The 18,883-nt window shown below is 35.9% G+C and overlaps 1 protein-coding gene across 6 annotated transcripts in view; it reads left to right on the forward strand.

Annotated features, from left to right (window-relative positions):
- LOC150075131 (uncharacterized) overlaps window positions 1-18,883 on the forward strand; it is a 215,691-nt gene that overhangs the window by 56,253 nt on the left and 140,555 nt on the right. For 5 of the 6 annotated variants that reach the window (XM_090388846.1, XM_090388848.1, XM_090388844.1 and 2 more), the window contains one exon: window positions 8,457-8,525. In XM_090388846.1, the coding sequence (XP_090244972.1) occupies window positions 8,517-8,525 (9 nt within the window). In that variant the 5' untranslated portion in view covers window positions 8,457-8,516. The remainder of the gene's footprint in view (window positions 1-8,456; window positions 8,526-18,883) is intronic. The other variant, XM_090388847.1, reaches the window with a different exon arrangement.

Raw genomic sequence — 18,883 nt, forward strand, 5'->3', positions numbered from 1 at the left:
TATCATACGGAAGTGTTCTACATACTATATTGAGGTAAACTCCTCTTATTATTTTACAAATATTAATATGAACGTATTGAGTATTACAGCTCTGATTCATACTATCTAATTTTTATAACTATATAAAACTTAATTTTTTTTAAAATAGTAATAACTGAACATCTTACAAACTGTGATACATAATATGTCAGATTATGTACATTCATTTAATTTTCTTTCTTTTCATCACTGCTAAGCACAAATGAGAATGATTTCTCTGTTGCGGAATATACCTTCTGAACTTTCTTCCGCAGTATCTTGATTTTCTGTATCTTCTGCTCTCTTTAAAAAAATCAGTAATCTGGGTTTGTTTGCTTTTGCTTGATAGATCTTTGTAAATTTCATAGTATGGAGCTAAGCATGTTTGAAGCTCCCATTTGAACTTTGTGCTCCTTTCAGTTGAAGGATCTGCATTCAAAAAAATAAGATTCTAATTGGTCGGCTAGGTATGCTTTTTCAGTATGCTTTTTAGTGTAAAATTTGGACTTCAGAATTTTCATCAGCGCTATCATCCTCTAAATTTATTTGGGTTACCTGCGATGCTATTTCCATCACATCTGCTTTATGATACATTTTCCTCTTTTTTAAGACTATCCAAAATTTGTATCTTCGATTCTAGAGAAATAGTTTCTTTTGAGCAGTGCTTTTTTTAATTTCCTTAGACATAATTTAGCATTGTGAATTTAATTCACAACAAAGAAATTATTCCAATATGGTTCTTAAGAACAAAGTTTAATAACACATATCCGGAAAAATTTATAAACGATCAAATAAACCAAAATAATCCTACAAAAACCTTAAAAGCCATAAACTGCAAGCTTTGAAGTCAATTTTTATGGTCTCAAACAAGCAGAAGTTAAATAGCACAGAACTTAAAATGGGGATTTCCCAATAATTTTTTTTCATAGCAACTAGCTAGTCAACATCAGGGATTCACAAAAAAGAATGGAAATGTTTAAAAATTGCATCCAATATTAGCAGGGTTTTCCCCACATAAAAGCTCAAAAATAGTGTGTTATGTGAGGTTAGCTGCACTTCTGTAACCGTGTTATATAAGTACAGTGTTGTGCAAGGATTGCCTCAATTTATCAATCGTGTTAGAGCGAAACCGCATTGTAGAAGTACCGTGTTAAATGGGGGGTTGCCTGTACTGGAAAAATCCTGTATCATATACTAACAGTATTCTGATAGATATTTTTCATTTTAATTATTTTTTGGCTTATTTTCTTGTTAACGTGCTAAACTGCTGTATTTAGTTTTTTCACTTTGTTTTTAGGTTAATCTGTTTTGAGGCTTCGGGTAGATTTCCCTGATAGTTGTGCCGGAATATCCAATATCTGGAATTTTTGTTTGTTAGTACAGTCAGTCCTCGTATAGCACGATAGTTGTGTTCCTAGAAACTCTCGTGCAATGCAAAATCGTGCAATAAAAACAACATGCCCTATGGGAAAAATAGGGTTAGGTGCCTACCACCCAAGATTGAACACATATTGGTAACCAAAACATTACCAAACACAATAAATAATTGTAATAAAATACTTACGTATTTTATAACGATTAAAATACGTAATAAAAATATTATAATTTTTATAATATTTATTATTATTATTATATTTTATTATAATATAATAAATAATAAAAAATACGTATTTTTTACGAATAAAATACTTATTTTATTACGAATAAAATATTGCTAATGCTTTGTTTCTATTGTAAGCAAACTTGTTTTTTGTTTGATTTTTCTATCCAATCTCTTCCAATTCTTTGTGTCTTAATCTAATGGTTTTTAATTACACTTTGAGTTGTTCCTGCTATGAAAGTTGTTTTTATTTTCTCTGCATTCTTTGTAATTCTCAGCGTTGCCTCATTTAGGTCTGTAGCACGTGCAATATCACATGGTCTTTCATTTTGCTCAAAGCGTTTCACAATTTCATATTTTTTCTCTATCGATAGAGGCGGACTGGCCATAAGCCTTACCGGGGAAACCCCGGTGGGCCAGAGGCCGGTGTGATTTTGGCCATAAACCATAGTATGAGGCCACTATAAATTTTCCCGGGTAAGAATTTTTGACACAGTCCGCCTCTGTTTATCGATATTGCTTTTCTTTTTCTCTCAGAATCTGCTGTGTCTTCACCAGGATGCCTCCTTTTCACACCTTTTAAGTATTTTACTAATTTTTAGGGAATCAAGCACAATTACAAAATGAGGAGGCACGCTTGATACACATAAACAAAGCTGCGCGCATGTAGCAACTGAATAAACAACACCGTAAAGGCAGAGATACACTATTAACACCTCACATTTTACTAAAGCACGTTTCTGGGGGTTACTACCATAAAACAATAAAAACAATTTCCAGTTGCATTTCTGCTAGTGGAATCTGTTATAAACCAGTAGTAAATTCGATCTAATTGCATTTGCGATTATACCGATAGCTGGAATTCTGTGGGTTCTTACGTTATTATGGTGAAATGTGTTCCCCCCTTCACTGATATAAAAAACATAAATACATTTTCAGAATCTTCTCTTCATTCCTATTGCATTCAGTTGGTGTGATTCTGCCATTTCTTGTAAAAATTGTTCGACTGCCATTTCTTGTAAACACAAAGGCGAATCGTGCATAAGCGGATTCGGTTCGTGTTATATCGTTCCCCTATTTATAAATCGTGTGTGATCGAATTCGTGTTGTGTAAACACGTGTTATACGAGGACTGATTGTATTTGTAAATGATGCAAGAAGCAAGCTCATATAGCATAATCACCCCCCCCCCCAAAAAAAAAAACTTTCCCATTGCCGCTTATAGGTTATATCAACGGTTCCCAAACTACTGAGATTTACAGACCACTTCAGAAATCAAAACAAGTTTGCAGACCCCTATATATATATGGGGTCTGCAAAATACGTGTGAGTGAGTGAGTGTGAACACTGGGTTTCCTGAAAAGAAAATGTAAAGTTTTATGTGTGAAACAACTCAACTTTATTCTTATTTTTATACAGATATATAATAATAACTTTATTTATCATCAATTTGCTATACATAGAACGAATAATTTGAAATATGTATACAATTATTTTTTTTTTGCTGGTTTTTTTTTTTTTTTTTTTGGCTGATGCTGCATAAGCTTGCTTTCTTGCATCAAATGCCTCTACTAATGCTAATGCTAATTATATATACTAATTGTATAGAAAATAAGTAATGTTCTATAAAGAAATTTGCCGTGATTCTATTAGTATATTTAAGCAAATAAACACATATTACTTGATACCTTCTGAATGTTTTGCCGACCCTCTGGAACTGGTCTACAGACACCAGTTTGGGAAGTGCTGATTTATATAATTTCTTAAATTGCAACACTACACAGAAGTTTGTTCAAACAGTCATCTACACCTGACTAAAAGCAGATTTCTACATATCCATCCTGCAACCATACTTTTTTTTTTGTTAGTTGTTGGTGCATTGGCTTCTGTGGCCATAATGCACTTCCCAAAGTTTTTGCATTTTACTCTGATCCAAGCCCGAGGCGGGATTCGAACCCCGCGACCTTTGGGTTGCCAAGCACCTCCCAAAGTTTTTGCATTTTACTCTGATCCAAACCCAAGGTGGGATTCGAACCCGCGACCTTTGGGTTACCATGCAGGCACCTGGCTAGCCCGGTCGGCACAACCATACTTCCTCAGTTTAAAAATGTGTTCCTTTCTATATGTTGTGTTGTGAGTAAGGATTTCTTCAACATTTAGCTTATTCAATCCATCTAGAGCCAGAAACACTTCAATCAGATCTCCCTGCAAATGCCTAGTTCCGCTCCAATTTGTAAAATCTTTCATGGTAAGAGTATCCTTTTGTTTTCCTTGCTAATCTCATTGCTCTTCTCTTTACCCATTCAAATGGATCCGCATCCTTCCTAAAATGAAGCTTCCAGACCTGTATTTAGTACTTTGGGTCTGGACAAAACTGCTTCAGTTAAAGTGCAAAGTAGGACAAAACACAAAACGAGTACAGAGAAGGGGCCACAAGATTAATGAATTGAACAAAGAGTTGCTGTTATGAAGAAAGGCTTAAGTTCTGCAAATTACAGTGTCTAGAGACTAGTCACCTGTGAAGTGATCTAATTGTTGTGTATAAGGCCTTGAATGGATTGAGCAAGCTCAATGCTGATGGGATTCTTCCTCTTGCCCAGATTAGTTGCCTGAGGGGAGACATAAATTTAAATTAGTAAAAGAGAGTTGACGTGCAGAAATTTGCCTGTAGCCAGCGGATGGTTGATTGCTGGAACAAACTTCCATCTGTCGTTGTAGAAGTTGACAGCTTAAATAAATTAAAACAAAAAAATAAATTCTAAACAAATAAATTCAAATAAATAAATTCTAGACATTTGGAGTGAATGGATGGGTGAGGTGAAATGGGATGTGGTTTTTTTTTTTTTTTTGTCTGATGCTGTATAGACTTCTTTTCTTGCATCATATGCCTCTGCTAATGCTAATAGTACAATACAAACTTCCCTGTCAAAAACACAAAGAAGCAGTTCCTCAAAGATCTATTCTGAGCATTCTCCTGTCATTTAGAAGACAGTTCACAATAAAAATAATTACATAAAATAAATTGCCAGTAGAGCATTGCATGCATTTTTTGCAATTGACTTTGAAATCTCAAGTCAGGTAAGGTACAGAATATGAGCACAATAGACAGGCAGCTGTAATGGACAATCAATAACATCAGTAATTAGAAAAAAAATATGGGTATAGAATATCAGCATGAAAACAGTATGCATTTATTTTTTTGTTAGTGTGTTCTAAAATGACACCACATTTCAACTTTCTAGTTTTATGGGAATATGATTAGAACTCGTATTGGTATACATAAGTAAGAAGTATTGCATTTATTACAGATTAATATGCCTATTTCTCAGAAACTACATGCAATGCAAACACAAATGGTTGTCAGTTTTGGAATTGTCATGGTTAGTTTTAAATAAAATATATTTTTTTTTTCAATAGAAAGTAAAAAAAAAAATTGTATTTGTTCACCATTATTATTGTTGCCAAGTGCTTAATGACCACCTTTGCTTAGTCTAAATAGATCCCATCACCTCTTGTTGCCTTGTTCACTTTAAAGCAAGGGTGCTCAAACTATGTCCTGTGAGCCACTTGCATTCCCGCGAACATGACGGAGTTTCCGAAAAATATATATAATAGTGCAAAATGGAGTGTAGCAACTCCTGTGCCAACTATCGGTTAAGCAGGAAAGCTCAGCTTCTCAACGAGCATGCACATGTGGCGCTGCTACATTTTTGCATACTTCCTAGTTCTGGTGTTTACCAGAAAAGTATTCTCGAGTCTCTGGACCTTTCTAGAAACTGTCAAGAGATGTGTGTATATATATATATATATATATACTTGCACTTGTGTGGATTTTAGTCATTCAGTCAGAATTTGATCTCGTGACTGCGCTCTTTCTGAACTTTCCATTATTAATGACTGTAACATTAAAAATTCTTTAGTTTTTATTATGTTGTTTGAGTGTTGTAAAAATAAAGCTAAGTGAATTTAATCATTTAGTGAAGTTTTAATTACCTTTGTTCTATAAAAATGTAACAACGGTAATAAGAGGCCCTAATAAATTGAAAATGGCAGGTACCAGCAAAAAACATGTTTACAGTGAAGTTGTTCACAATTTCAAAGAAATATGGACTGATTTATATTTCTTTGTGGAAACTGATGGAAAGCCTGTTTGTTTAATATGTCAGGAATCAGTATCCGCTGTTCAGGAATACAATTTGAAAAGATATTATGACACGAAACATGCAATCAAGTTCGTCTGTCTCCAGGGTCAGGTATGCACAGACAAACTGAACTTTCTCAAAAAATCATTAAAATCGTAGCAATCAGTTTTTAAGAAAGTATCAGAGGATGCCGAGAGTTATATGATTGCTCAAAAAATTGCCAAACAATTTGTGAAGAAGTGCCATGTAGCAGCAGCTGAAGTTGTGTGCCCAAACAAAGCTGATGCCTTCAAAAAAGATAAGCTTGTCTCGAATGACTGTTACTAAGAGAGTAGAAGAACTGGCATTGAATGTTGAGGAGACATTGAAAACAAAGTTGCTAGCATGCAAATTTTACTCATTGGCATTGGATGAAAGCACGGATTTACCGGTACAGCTCAGTTGGCTATTTTTATTCGTGGTATCAATGACAAACTTAGTCTTTAAAGAACTGTTGGCTTTATGTCCCTTGAAAGGAACCACGAAGGGAACAGACATTTTGGAAGCTACAAAAATGACTCTTGCTAGATGTCACCTCAGTTTGAAAAACCTCGCAGGGTTGGTGACAGATAGAGCCCCAGCTATGGTTGGAACAAAAGCGGGATTGGTAGCACTTTTAAAAAAAAGAACAAGAAACAGATACTAGCAGATTTACCAGCTACCATTGCATCATTCACCAGGAAAATTTGTGTGCCAGATCTCTCGGTTTTGAAAATGTCATGAAAGTTATCACAGACATTGTGAATTTCATCCGAGCGAAGGGTTTGAATCATTGACAGTGTCAAAATTTTCTACAGACAGAACTCCAAGTCAAAATTGAGGACAAAAATTACTGATTGTCATCTGGAGCACTGCTTCTGATTAGCTACCATAGAAATAGTTCCTGACATTGAATTATTAGTAAAAAATAAACAGTTTTCTCATTAACTGAAATTTCATTCCTTTCATTGCTATGTATTGTAATAAAATTTGCTTATAAATGCAGTTGGTTTTGTTCTTTTAAAATTTAAACGATCCCTAGGTTTACAAAACAGAGTTATTACATGGAGTCGAAATCAGAAACAACTCTCATGGGCAATATTTTCAAGTCAAAATTTAAAGAATCACAGTATAGTAAAGTGCATGGACAACACTGCAATTGGTTTTAATTGTTTTTACTCAACAAATTTTCCCTTAGGTGTTGCTTCTGAATTAGAGCCTAAAAGCGGCATATAAGATTTGTCTATTGTTATGGCCCACGATATGTATCAAATTTTCAAATTGGCCCACGACTTCCAAAAGGTTGAGCACCCTTGCATTAGCGAATAAGTACTTTTGCAGCCCTTTCTCTGTTATTGCAAAACAATTCAGTTTCCAGTAAATATTAGATGTAGTACATAATAAGCCCCAATTTTAAAGACTTGTTCACATGCAAAATAATTATTCAGCTTATCAGCCAGCTTCCTGTTAGTCATAGTTAATAGTTATGTCACTACAGGTAAAATGAACAGAATATGTTAATTTTGCTTACACATAACTTTTGAAATGGATGAGCAATAATAAAAGATCAAGATAAGTAGCCAGTCACTTGATTTTCATTTGGATTATAGTTAAAAAGAGGAAGGGGGGAATCTGTGATTTGTGATTTTGTATTCACATTCTAAATTTCTGTGTCTTTGCAGTTTGCTCACAAATTAATTTTCGTAAAAGCTAATCCGAAATTTAAACATGTTTTTGGTAATCATAGGAATAACTAGTAATATGATATTAATTTTTTTTTCAACAATTTGAAGAATTCACATACTTTTTTTGCAGTGCATGAATGTATAATTCAGCTAACTTTTTATATTTTTCACAGTAGTTTGCATTTTTTTCTTTCTGAATAACAAAAACAAGTAGTTAATAGCATTAAAAATTCAATTATAAAAGCTTAATGTGAGCAATTACTAAAATATTTTTTAGAAATTTTTTGAGACATTGTTTTTTAACAATTTTTTTATTATTACCAAAGAGGAAACTTTATTGCATGGAGTTTAATAGCTATTCTTTCACTATTTGTGAAAAAGGTGCTAAAACTACATTAGTATTTATTAAACAGTAGAAAGTAGTACCCGATAAAAGTTGTATTCCGAGCATAGGTTTTATAACAGTAAATAATTGGAGTCCATATTCTAAATAGGATAATTTCTTTACTCCTTAAGTTTGGCAAAAAATTTTTAAAGTAAAGTAATAAATTAGGCAATACGCTGTAAAAGGAAAAGTGATAGTTTGCACATTCTTATCCTGTTTAGTTTTAATTACTTAATTATGATAGCACACAAACAGAATAAAAGATTTTAAGGTTTGTTAACTTATTTTTAAAAATTAAATGTAAAATTAAATTCATAAAAACAGTAAAATTAAATTCATAAAAATAATAAAATTGAGATATAAATAAAAAATGATATAATTAGAAACTCCGAGTTATTTTTTTTAGAAAAATACTAATATTTTAAGTCATAATTTATATTTGAGAATCACTTTGGTTTTATTTGTAATTAATGCTTATTGTTTGCTATAGAATAAATAAAATCTATAAATAAAATATAAAAAATGGTATCAATTTTTTTTTTCTGTTAAAATTTATATAATCAAAATTATCATTTAATTTAATTAATATCAGTTACATCTTTTTGAAGGAAAGCAGAGAAAGAGAGAGTAATTCAGGTCTATGCTTAACATCTCATCCAAACTCTGTAATGTCACTAGTAAGTATTTTTTGTAAATTATATCAGTGAACTTTAAATTTGACATGTTCCATTCAGATAGGCTGCTTACTTTGATGTTAGCACAATTATATTTTTAATCAGAAGTTTTAGCTTTTGGTTCTACTTCACTTTTTCAAGAATAGTAGATAAATATTTGAATTTAATAAATAAAATTAATACTTTCACGAAATATTGCAATTATTTTTGCTTTAGATTAATATCTTGTCAATCCTGTGTGCTTATTTTACTCCTTACTGAAACTCATTAATTTAGGAATGCTGCTATTATTTGTTCATAGTATTTTATGAGATAATAAAGAAATGCAGTACTATTTCATTGCAGGTAATCAATCATTGAAAATTTAATAAATAGTTTTAGAAAATAATGCTACTCTGTTATGTCTTTCTGTTCGAACTGTCTGGGGATTCTATTGTTGAAATACTAACCTGATTCTTTATTATATCATTGTACTAAGCCCATGCAGCTTACTAATAAGGGTTTATTATTTATGAAATGAAGTTACATTTCCATTCAGGAGTTTTTTCTGAACACTTCTTGGCTGGGTTCTGTTGGGTTTTAGGCTCATCAGTCACTTAGACTGTGTCTTGACATTGTGAGCTGATTTTGCATGTTATGCCAGCTGAAAAACCCAGAAAAAGCTTGCTCCCCTTGCTTGAGATAATCTATTGAGATAACTACAGCCTTGATTGAAGAGAACTTTTAGAAATTCCTCCTATCTATGACAGGAGGAATTTCTAAAAGTTTTTTACAGTTTATCTGTACCATCACAGAAATTCTAGGGGAGATGGGCATGTGCTTAGGGACCACCTTTGGTACGTGAACACACACACACACCAAATGAGTGATAAGTGGGAAACCATTATGCTGTCACAGAGGACTGTTTAGATTGGTTGCATTTATTCACTCTTTGGTACATGGTTACTAATTGAGGCTATCTGATGATAGTCCTTGAGACTGTTGCAGACATTCTCTCAGGTATGCCAAGCTAGGCTTGTGATCTGGGAGTCTAAAATGCTGATTAAAGTGATATTCAGGTGGCACTCAAGTGAAGTGGGCCTAATTTCAGCAGTCTGGTTGGTCTGTGGCAGCCAAAATCCCTGCTTGTATTCTTGAACCTTCACAATGGTGGGACTGATAACAACTATGGGTATAATCCCCATCTGCAAATCCTGAACTATGCACCTAGTATACTGGAGGTGACTACCCTGGTACGAACCAATGTGAGTGGGGGTCGAGGTGTGGCACCCACAGCACACTAAGGAATGCTGCCCCCTTAGTGTTGCTAGGTGGCAGATGAGTCATCAGCCGGTGCAATACCACAACTTTGCTTATTGGAGGCTTGAAGTGGTGGAACCCGTATTTAGTCTCCAGAGGAAATAGAGGCATTGCCATCTCTTACATACAGCATGATGGAAGAGATGGCAATGCCCCATCCCTTCCATCATGCAGTATGACTGATATCTTTTATGTTGGACATCCAATCTTCCTTACATTTTGAGGGTACAGCTCTAAAATAGTGTTCGCTGCTGGTCACTATCTGATGGAACCTATTGGTAACTCTCTAGGAGGCTTCCAGATCAGATAGTCTATAATCTTGTTGCCTTTACCTACACAGGGGATAATAACACTTATTTATAAAAGAAGAAAATAATTATAAAGTTTTCACAAGCTTCACACAAAGTATTTGAAATGCGTAGGTGCATTTCAAATAATTTTTGAAAGAGATGGGCCTTATGGCCCCCACAGCAGAACAACAATCCATAGCCAAAGTGCCAATGTCTCTCACCACGCCCAGTTGATGACATTTTAAACTTACAGGGTAGCTGTATCAGCTCCCTGACAGATACCCAAATTTGACTAAACTGGATTGACTAGGGATCCCCAGGTTTACCCTGCCTTACACCAAACAAATAAACATGTAGTGGAGGGAGATGTACAGCAGCCAGGGAAGCAGCTTAGCTGAAAAATATTAGTAATCTAGCAGCAAGGGGATTCAATGTAGAATGAAAGAAGAATGAATGAAAGGAGAAAATGAAAGTTTGAAAGACTGAGTGAATGAGCTGGGCACTGAATGATAGAATGAAATAGGAATTGTGGTAAAAGGGAATGAATGTTATTTTTGGTGAGAGAGAGTAACCTAGCAAGAGTGAGTAATTGAGTGTTATGGTAAATGGGAATTAGTGAAAGAATGAACAAAATTGGCTGCAAGAATACATAGTTAACAATATACTTATTAGGAATACTAATACAATCTCAGCTATATACCAACAACAACACACACTGCACACCCTTGACTTGCAAGATCTTCAGAACGGGCTGCATTTTAACTGAAAATTATTAGCATGTTGAAGTGCCTGGGGCAAGCAGTGCAGTAAGAAAGAACTGAGTAAATGAGAAGTGCCAGCAGAATAAATGAGAGTATGTCTGTGAGTGTGAAAGGGTACAAACCACATATTGATTAATATAAGTATTTACTAACCCTTAGTCTTTAGCCACTTAATTTTAATTATTAGATACTTAGTATAGTAAGTACACTACACACCACTGCATTCTCCCCCCTCCCCCGTGTTAAAAGAAATGGATGTGTATGGGAGGAAAAGAAATTATAACCTAACAGTATAAAATGTAAGAAAAAAGCACAATAACAGTATAAAATGTACGAAAAATTATAAAACCAGAATGAGAGCAGAGTGAATGACGATTATGAGTGGTTAAAATCTCTCCCCCCCCCACATATGGCACCTCCGTAGCCAGGTGGGAAGGAGCAGCAGTGCGTAGCACACGCTTCTTGATTAGACCAGGGTTCGAGCCCGTCACCACCAAATACGGAGGATGCGGAAAGGTCATGGAATGACCACCGCATATTCCCGGAGCAATATGGCCTTAGTTGCTAATGTTCCTAAAAAACAGCAACAACCCCCCACACATCCAAGCAGATACCATGCTGTTGCTAGTTAGCTGGCGTGGTGTGGGACGCTGACACTTGCCAACTGGGCTTGTCCCTTGGCCTGTGCGGGATAGAGCACAAACACAGGCACTCAAACGTAGGGACTTTTTCTCTATCATCCTTTATTATTCTGTCACTCACTCCAACCTTGTTGTCCCCCCCCCCCCCCTTTGCCTGGTGGGTAACCCTACTGCCACCTGTGAACTCCCAACCAGAGTTGACAGTTGTTAGGATGGGCATTCTAACCAGGGGATCCTCTTCTGTCCCCCCTTTCAACTAGGTGGGTGCCATTAATACTATCCCCCCCCCCTTTATCTCTACTATTTTAATTCTCTCCAACTATCACCTTTCATTTTTGACCGCACATCTTTGGCTGCACCTACTAAATTTCAAATGGTAGTAAAATCAATTTGTCACAATTTTGCGACATGGAAATGACATTTCTGTTTCATAACAAAGAAATACAGAGTTGAGAAAGGAGATCGCCAAAGGATCATGGGAGGTGATTGTGTATGTACTCAGAGCTGGCGTAAACCAGCTGGTTTTGCAGAAAAATGTTTGATTTGGGGCATGCCATTTAGGTGGCTTTGGGCTGACCACTGCCACCCGTGGCAGAAACCTTTTGGTAACTGGAGAAATGGATATCCAGCAGAATTTAACCCCAGGGGCTCACATTTGGTGAGTATGGGCTTGGCACACCCAGGGTCCCGAGCTGGATATAATCGTTCTTCTTTTCCTTGGTGATTTCCTTCTACTTCTCTCTCTCTCTCTCTCTCTCTCTCTCTCTCTCTCTCTCTCTCTCTCTCTCTCTCTCTCTCGGTAACTCAGAAATTTTTTTTGGCTGGTGCAGCAAAAGCCTCAGGCTTCCTTGCACCATATGGCTAATGATGATAGTAATAATTTAAATCAAAGGATCATGGAAGGTGATGCTGGATGTGCTCAGAGCTGGCATGAACCAGCTGATTGCGGAAAAACATGATTCTGGGAATACCACTTAGGTGACTTTGGGCTAGCCATTGCTACCTGTGGCAGAAACTTTTGGTAACCAGAGACATGGATATCTTGAAGGCAATGATCTTGGATGTGATTCAGCCTTACCATCCAAGATCAATAATTACATGTGATTCAGCCTTACCAGTTGAAACACATGTAATGTAGGCGTTACAGTACCCATCTCTCTATTACTGAAACAGCTGTGCTTCTGAGCTTACTCCTATTGTGTGTCATGTTTTTATGCTTTCTTTTTCCTCCTGTATTTTTCCTTCTTGGAAATTTGCTCATATCCAATCAGTTCCTGTAAAAAGTGACAAAATCCCTCTTGTCCAAAATAATGTCCCATTGCACTTACTTCTCCTCTTTTTCTAAAGTAATGGAGAAATCTATTTACTGAAACTCTTAAACTATCTAGAAACTTTTCATCTGATCTATAATCGCCAGTGTGAATTCCACCAGTGTGGATGCAATGGTGATATACTGGCTTATGTTACCAATCTATAGACAAATTCAGTGGAAAAGTTTGTGAAACTCAAGCAGTTGCTCTTGTCATTTCAAAGGCTTTTGATTATGTTTGGCATAAAGATCTTCTAAATAAGCTTCTATCTTATGATTTACCAACTGTGTTTTGTAATTGGGTATCCAGTTTTTTCTCTCTGGTTGCTCACTGTAGTTGATGGCTCTCTGTTTTCTAGCCTCTTCACTAATGCTGGTGTCCCCAAGGTTTAGTTCTTATTCCTGCTCTTTTCCTCTTGTATATTAATGACTTTTCTTCCACCAACTGGAAATCATATCCATAGTTTTCCTGATGACAGCACATTTCATTCCAACTTCCAGTTTGAGAAACCATCCTCTGCACAAACAGGTTCAACTTCTCAAATATCCACTACCAGTTCCTTAAATACTGATATCCACATGGTTCTCCAGTGGGGAAAGATAAATTGATTTCAATCCTTCTAAAACTCAGTCCTTGTATATCTCACAAAAAGGGTTCTTATGCTTGTATTCCTATCTTTGATAACACTCAGATTTCTAGACAAGGACACAACTCTCTATTAGGGATTACCCTGACTTCTAAATTTCTCTTGGCAATAAGCATATTGCAAATAATGCTTCCTCTGCATCTAAAAAACTGGGTTTACTCTTTCTCTCTCAGTGATACTTTTCTTTCAAAGAGCTGCTCCTTCTGTACAAATTGCAAGTCTGTCCTATCATGGAATACTGTTCCCACAACTCAGCTGTGCCCTCAAAATTTCTGTCAGGCCTCTAGATTCCATTCAGAAGAGGGCAGTTAAGTTAATTGATGACCCATCTCTAACAATGTCTCTTTACTCTCTATATTATAGATGTTCTGTTTCTGCTTCATGCATTTTCTATAGATACTTCCATGGGCACTGTCTTCTGAATTGGCTGCTATAATTCCCACCCTCTCTTCCAAACCAGTCTGAACACATGCTGCAACCACTCAACATCATTTTATTGTTCAACTTCAAACTCAGAGAACCAACTTTCTTTCTCATTTATTCATTTAACTTTCGTCTTCTGAACAAACCCTCCTTTGTGCGTATTTCCTGAAAATTAAAATCTACAAAAATTCAAGTCTGATATCAGCAAGTATATTTTGTCTTCTCAACCTTCAACCCATGCATGGTGCTAATTACTGTAGGTCCTAATACATCTCCTGTTTGAGGTTTTCATTAAAAAAAATCTGAAATCTGTCTTCACAATGTCTTTAAGTTTTTAATGAATCATTCGATTGAAAGCAATATTTCTTTGCTTTGATCAGCTTGTGGATAAATGTAGCCATTTGTAAAGAGTTAAATGCCTGTAACATCATTGGAACAGCAGTAGTGCTAGTGCTGCAGATGGTTCCAAACAGAAAACATAATGCAGAGCAATGTTATTTTTCAGTTATAGTGTTTTATATTTTTCTTTTTATGCTTTTTAAATTTATTTTAATCAATTCTAAATACAGCATGTTGTGAGTTTCTCATGTTGTTGAAAACATCAGCAAAATGTGAAATTTGAGAAATTGATAGATTATATGTAAATAGTATTTAATGAAATGAAATACTGTTTTTTTTCTTTTAAATAATATGTAACCAAGCATGCATGCACAAACAGTTCACTTGAAAAGGGGTGTAGCTGACATTTCAAAGGCCATTTTGCTTTCTTTTGGGCTGAAGGAAAAAAAAAGAAGGAAAGGGGAGAAAATGTAATATAAGCATCTAGAAATATGCTTATATTACATTTTCATATGCTTATATTACAATTAAATAAGCATCTAAGGTAACGGACAAAATTTATTTTGGACTGCTTCAATTTTCTTAATTAAAGTTTTCATGTGAGGATTCCAGGTTGGTGAGCTGAATTCAAGGATTGGGAGAACTATAGTTTTATAAAAAATGATAGCATATCTGTACTTTTTGAACTTGTAGGTGTTCCGTTTTATAAATCGCAGTGTTTTGAATGCCTTGCTGGTGATTTTAAGGACATGGGCATCAAATTTTGCACTGCTGGTGAAGAGAATCCCCAAGTCATTAACTTGGTCACACCGTTCGATGATCTCAGAGTTAATTGTGTACTCGGTACTTATTAGTTGTGGAGATCTGCAGGATGAGAAAGAGATTACTTTGCACTTTGAGGGGTTAGCAGACAATCCATTCAGAGATAGCCCCTCCATCCAGAATTGGTAAGGTATATTCAAAAAGTTCATGCTGTTTGTGCAGGACATGATTTTTCAAAGTGGAAAGCAATGTGGTGCTATCAGGAAAGCTATGAATATGATTTCCGGTCATTGAAGAAGATATACAAGAGGGAAAAGAGTAGGAGAAAGACTAGAACATTGGGGAACATCAGCATTAGTGAAGAACTTAAAAAACAGAGCGCTATCTATCATCAATTGCAGTGAGAGGACAGAAAGAAAACTGGATACCTAATTACAAAAAACAGTTGGTGAAAAAAAAGATTGAAGCTTATTTAGAAGGTCTTTATTCCAAACACAATCAAAAGCCTGATAACCCCTTAATGGATTATCCCGAGATATCTCGTTTTTAGTTTAAAAAATTATTTGGAACTACATGAAATGTCTCTGGATACAATAATACCTCCAAAATTTAGGATTGAAACACATTTTCTCGGGCATTTATCTGGCTAATTTTGCATTAGCCAGGTAAATCCCGAGATTTCTCAGAATTTTCTTACGCCTGGCTGTATATGACTGGCTTTCGTTTTACTTATATTGTACAGCAATGGAAGAACAGTAGCGTGCGTTCCTGTGCCGCCAGTAAGTAAAATATAATTTGCCATCCTAAATGCAGAATACTGAACCCACGAAAATAATTCACAAAAACAATATCAAAATATTTTGGTGCCCTCTTGAACTGCCGCCTGTAAGTGATGCTTACCTCGCCTATTCACTTGGGGCGGCTGTGTGTCAGAATGTAGTTAGTTTGTGATCATTGCTTATGGCAGGAGGTTACTGCTTGTGTGTTCCACTTAATTTTTTAAATTTATTTATATAATGAGTAATAAAGAGTTTTTCTGTTCCTTTCTTTTAGCTCAAGCACTAATTTATTAAAAAAATCTGTATAATTTGCACACTTTTTTGGCATACACGAGATAACTCGGGATAGCCCAAATGGGTTAATTACTCCCATGTATTTTCTATGAAAAAATTAATAAAAATCACAAAAAAACTATACAATGAGTATTTGCATGATGAATACTTTTAATCTGTAAAATAAAAAAAGTCGATCCGTTACGGCACATTTTCCGGAAAAAAATGTTCTGGGAAGGGGTTAAATGTCAAGAGCCACTACTTGAGTTTTCCAAACTTCTCCACTGAATTTGTTCATAGATGAGTAAATTAAGCCAGTATCCCACCAGTGCATTGACACCGACAGAATCCATACTGGCGATTGTTGATCAGATGGAAGGGTTCTAGATAGTTTAGGAGTTTGTGGGTAATAGATTTCTTAGTTACTTTAGAAAGAGAAGTGCAGTGGGATGATAATTGGATGGGAGGGATGTGTAACCTTTTTCAAGAACTTATTGGATATGAGCTAATTTCCAAGCAGAAGGAAAAATACCAGAAAAATACTTAGAAGTGTAGTTTATGAGAAAAAGATCAAGAGTGTTGGCTGTGTAGTTAGAATTCTCTGGTATACTGGTTGGTAAATGAACAATCTGTGCGAGATCATTAGTAATTGCAAAAGCCTCAGCATCTTGGTGAGCTGGGTCTTTGTGAACATTAAAATCACCAAGGAAAATTATCTCGCTGTTAGGAAAGTCAGACTGGAGAAAATCAAGTTTGAAAGAGTGGAAGTCAATGATTTCCACATCAGTAGTGGAGTTGGAAAAATGATTGAGGCAGCAGATGAATTTGACAGAATGGGGTAGGAAAATTTTAAGCTAGAAAAATTCAAAAAGTGGGGATTTGAAATTACTAGGTATGTGATAGGGAATATTAGAGCAGACATATTTCTTTGAAGCCAAAGGAATCATACAGTGAATAATACGACAGCTGATATGACCAGTTGTTGATTCAACTGATAATTGGGATTCTTTCAGAAAAAGTACACAGGGGTTTGGCAGACTCTAACTGGAAATGGACATCATTTAAATTGGAACTGGGACCATATGTATTTGTGAAATGAACGAGGAAATGTTTGGAAGGTTTAGATCTTTTGGCACATAACTTTGTTCTATTAGTTTAACAATTCACGACATATTCAGTTCGGTAGTAAGAAAAGGTGTGGAGGTCATGCATTAGCATTAGTAGAGGCATAGATGCAAGAAAAGCAAGCTTATGCAGCATCAGCCAAAAAAAAAAACAACAACAACAACAAAAAAAAAAACTCTCCCATTTCACCTCTCTGTTCATTCCAAATACCTGTCCAGCTCAACCTTAAATTTATTTAGACTATCAACTTCCACAACAAAGGATGGAAGTCTGTTCCACCAACAAACTACCCGCTGGCTGAAGGCAAACTTCTGCACATCTATCCTACATCTGTCTTTCCTCAATTTGAATTTATGCCCTCTCAGGTGATTATTCTGAGTAAGAATCCCATCAGCATTGAGCATTCTCAAGCCATTCAAGGCTTTATATACACTTCATTCAGATCACCTCACAGGTGCCTAGTCTCCAGACACTGTAATTTGGAAAACTTAAGCCCTTTCTTCGTAAGAGCAACCCTTCATTCCATTCACTAATCTTGTTGCCATTCTCTGTACTCGTTCCAACAGCTCTACATCCTTCTTAAAATGAGGCCTCCAGACCTGTATATAGTACTCAAGGTGTGGCCTGACCATTGCCTTATACAAGGGGATAATCACCTTCTTATCCCTGCTAGAAAAATTCCTGTATATCATTGACAAGACACCATGAGCTACTCCTGCAGGCCGTCTGCACTGCTCAAAAAACGTTATATCTGGCTGCACAATTACCTCCAGGTACTTTTTGTTCTCTACCACTGTCAGTGTAGTACCACAGAGTAGATACGTTATTCTGGGGTTATTGTTTCCCATATGTAGTACTTTACATTTGTCAATGTTAAACTTCATTTGCCACCTCTCAGCCCATCTGCTCAACATTTCCAGATCCTGTTGCAGTAGCATAGTGTCAGTAGTGTCCTTGACAACCCTGCCAACCTTTGTATCATCTGCAAACTTGGACATTAAGCTTGATATACCATCATCAATATCATTTATAAATACAGAAAACAATAATGGACCCAACACTGAGCCCTGAGGGACTCCACTAATAACATTAGTCCACGATGAGCAGTGTCCCATGATAACCACTCTCTGTCTTCTCCCCCTCAACCACCCCTTTATCCATAGCAGCAATTTGCCTCCAGTGTCACACTGCTCCAATTTGTGTAGCAGTCTTCCATGTGCAACAGTATCAAAAGCCTTTCTAAGATCCAAGTATATAATATCAAAGCTATTCCCTGCATCCAGTTCTTTTGTGACTGCATCATAGTATCCAATCAAATTGGTCAGGCAAGACTTCCCCTTAACAAAACCATGCTGTGTCCGAGCTATAACTGAAGTCTTGTCTAAATGATCCTGCAGTGCTTCTTTAACCAGTGTCTCCATTAATTTTCCTGGAACAGAAGTTAAGCTCACAGGTCTATAATTACTTGTCAGCCTTTGATCCTCCTTTGTGAATTGGGGTCACATTTCCAGTCTATGGGTACCTCCCCTGAGTCCAAGGAAGCTCTCATAATTATGGCTAAGGGTTTGCTTACTTCCTTTGCTGCCTCCTTTAATATAACTGGATAGATCCCATCCACCCCGGGTGCCTTTCTTGTGTTTATCTTCAACAGTTTCTCCTCCACTTTACTCCCAGTTATTTCAAGATTCTGTAGCTTACTGCTAGAGTTGAATA

The sequence above is a fragment of the Mastigoproctus giganteus genome, chromosome 14 (assembly GCF_048544385.1).
Source record: "Mastigoproctus giganteus isolate SK-2022 chromosome 14, ASM4854438v1, whole genome shotgun sequence".
Lineage (NCBI taxonomy): Eukaryota > Metazoa > Arthropoda > Arachnida > Uropygi > Thelyphonidae > Mastigoproctus > Mastigoproctus giganteus.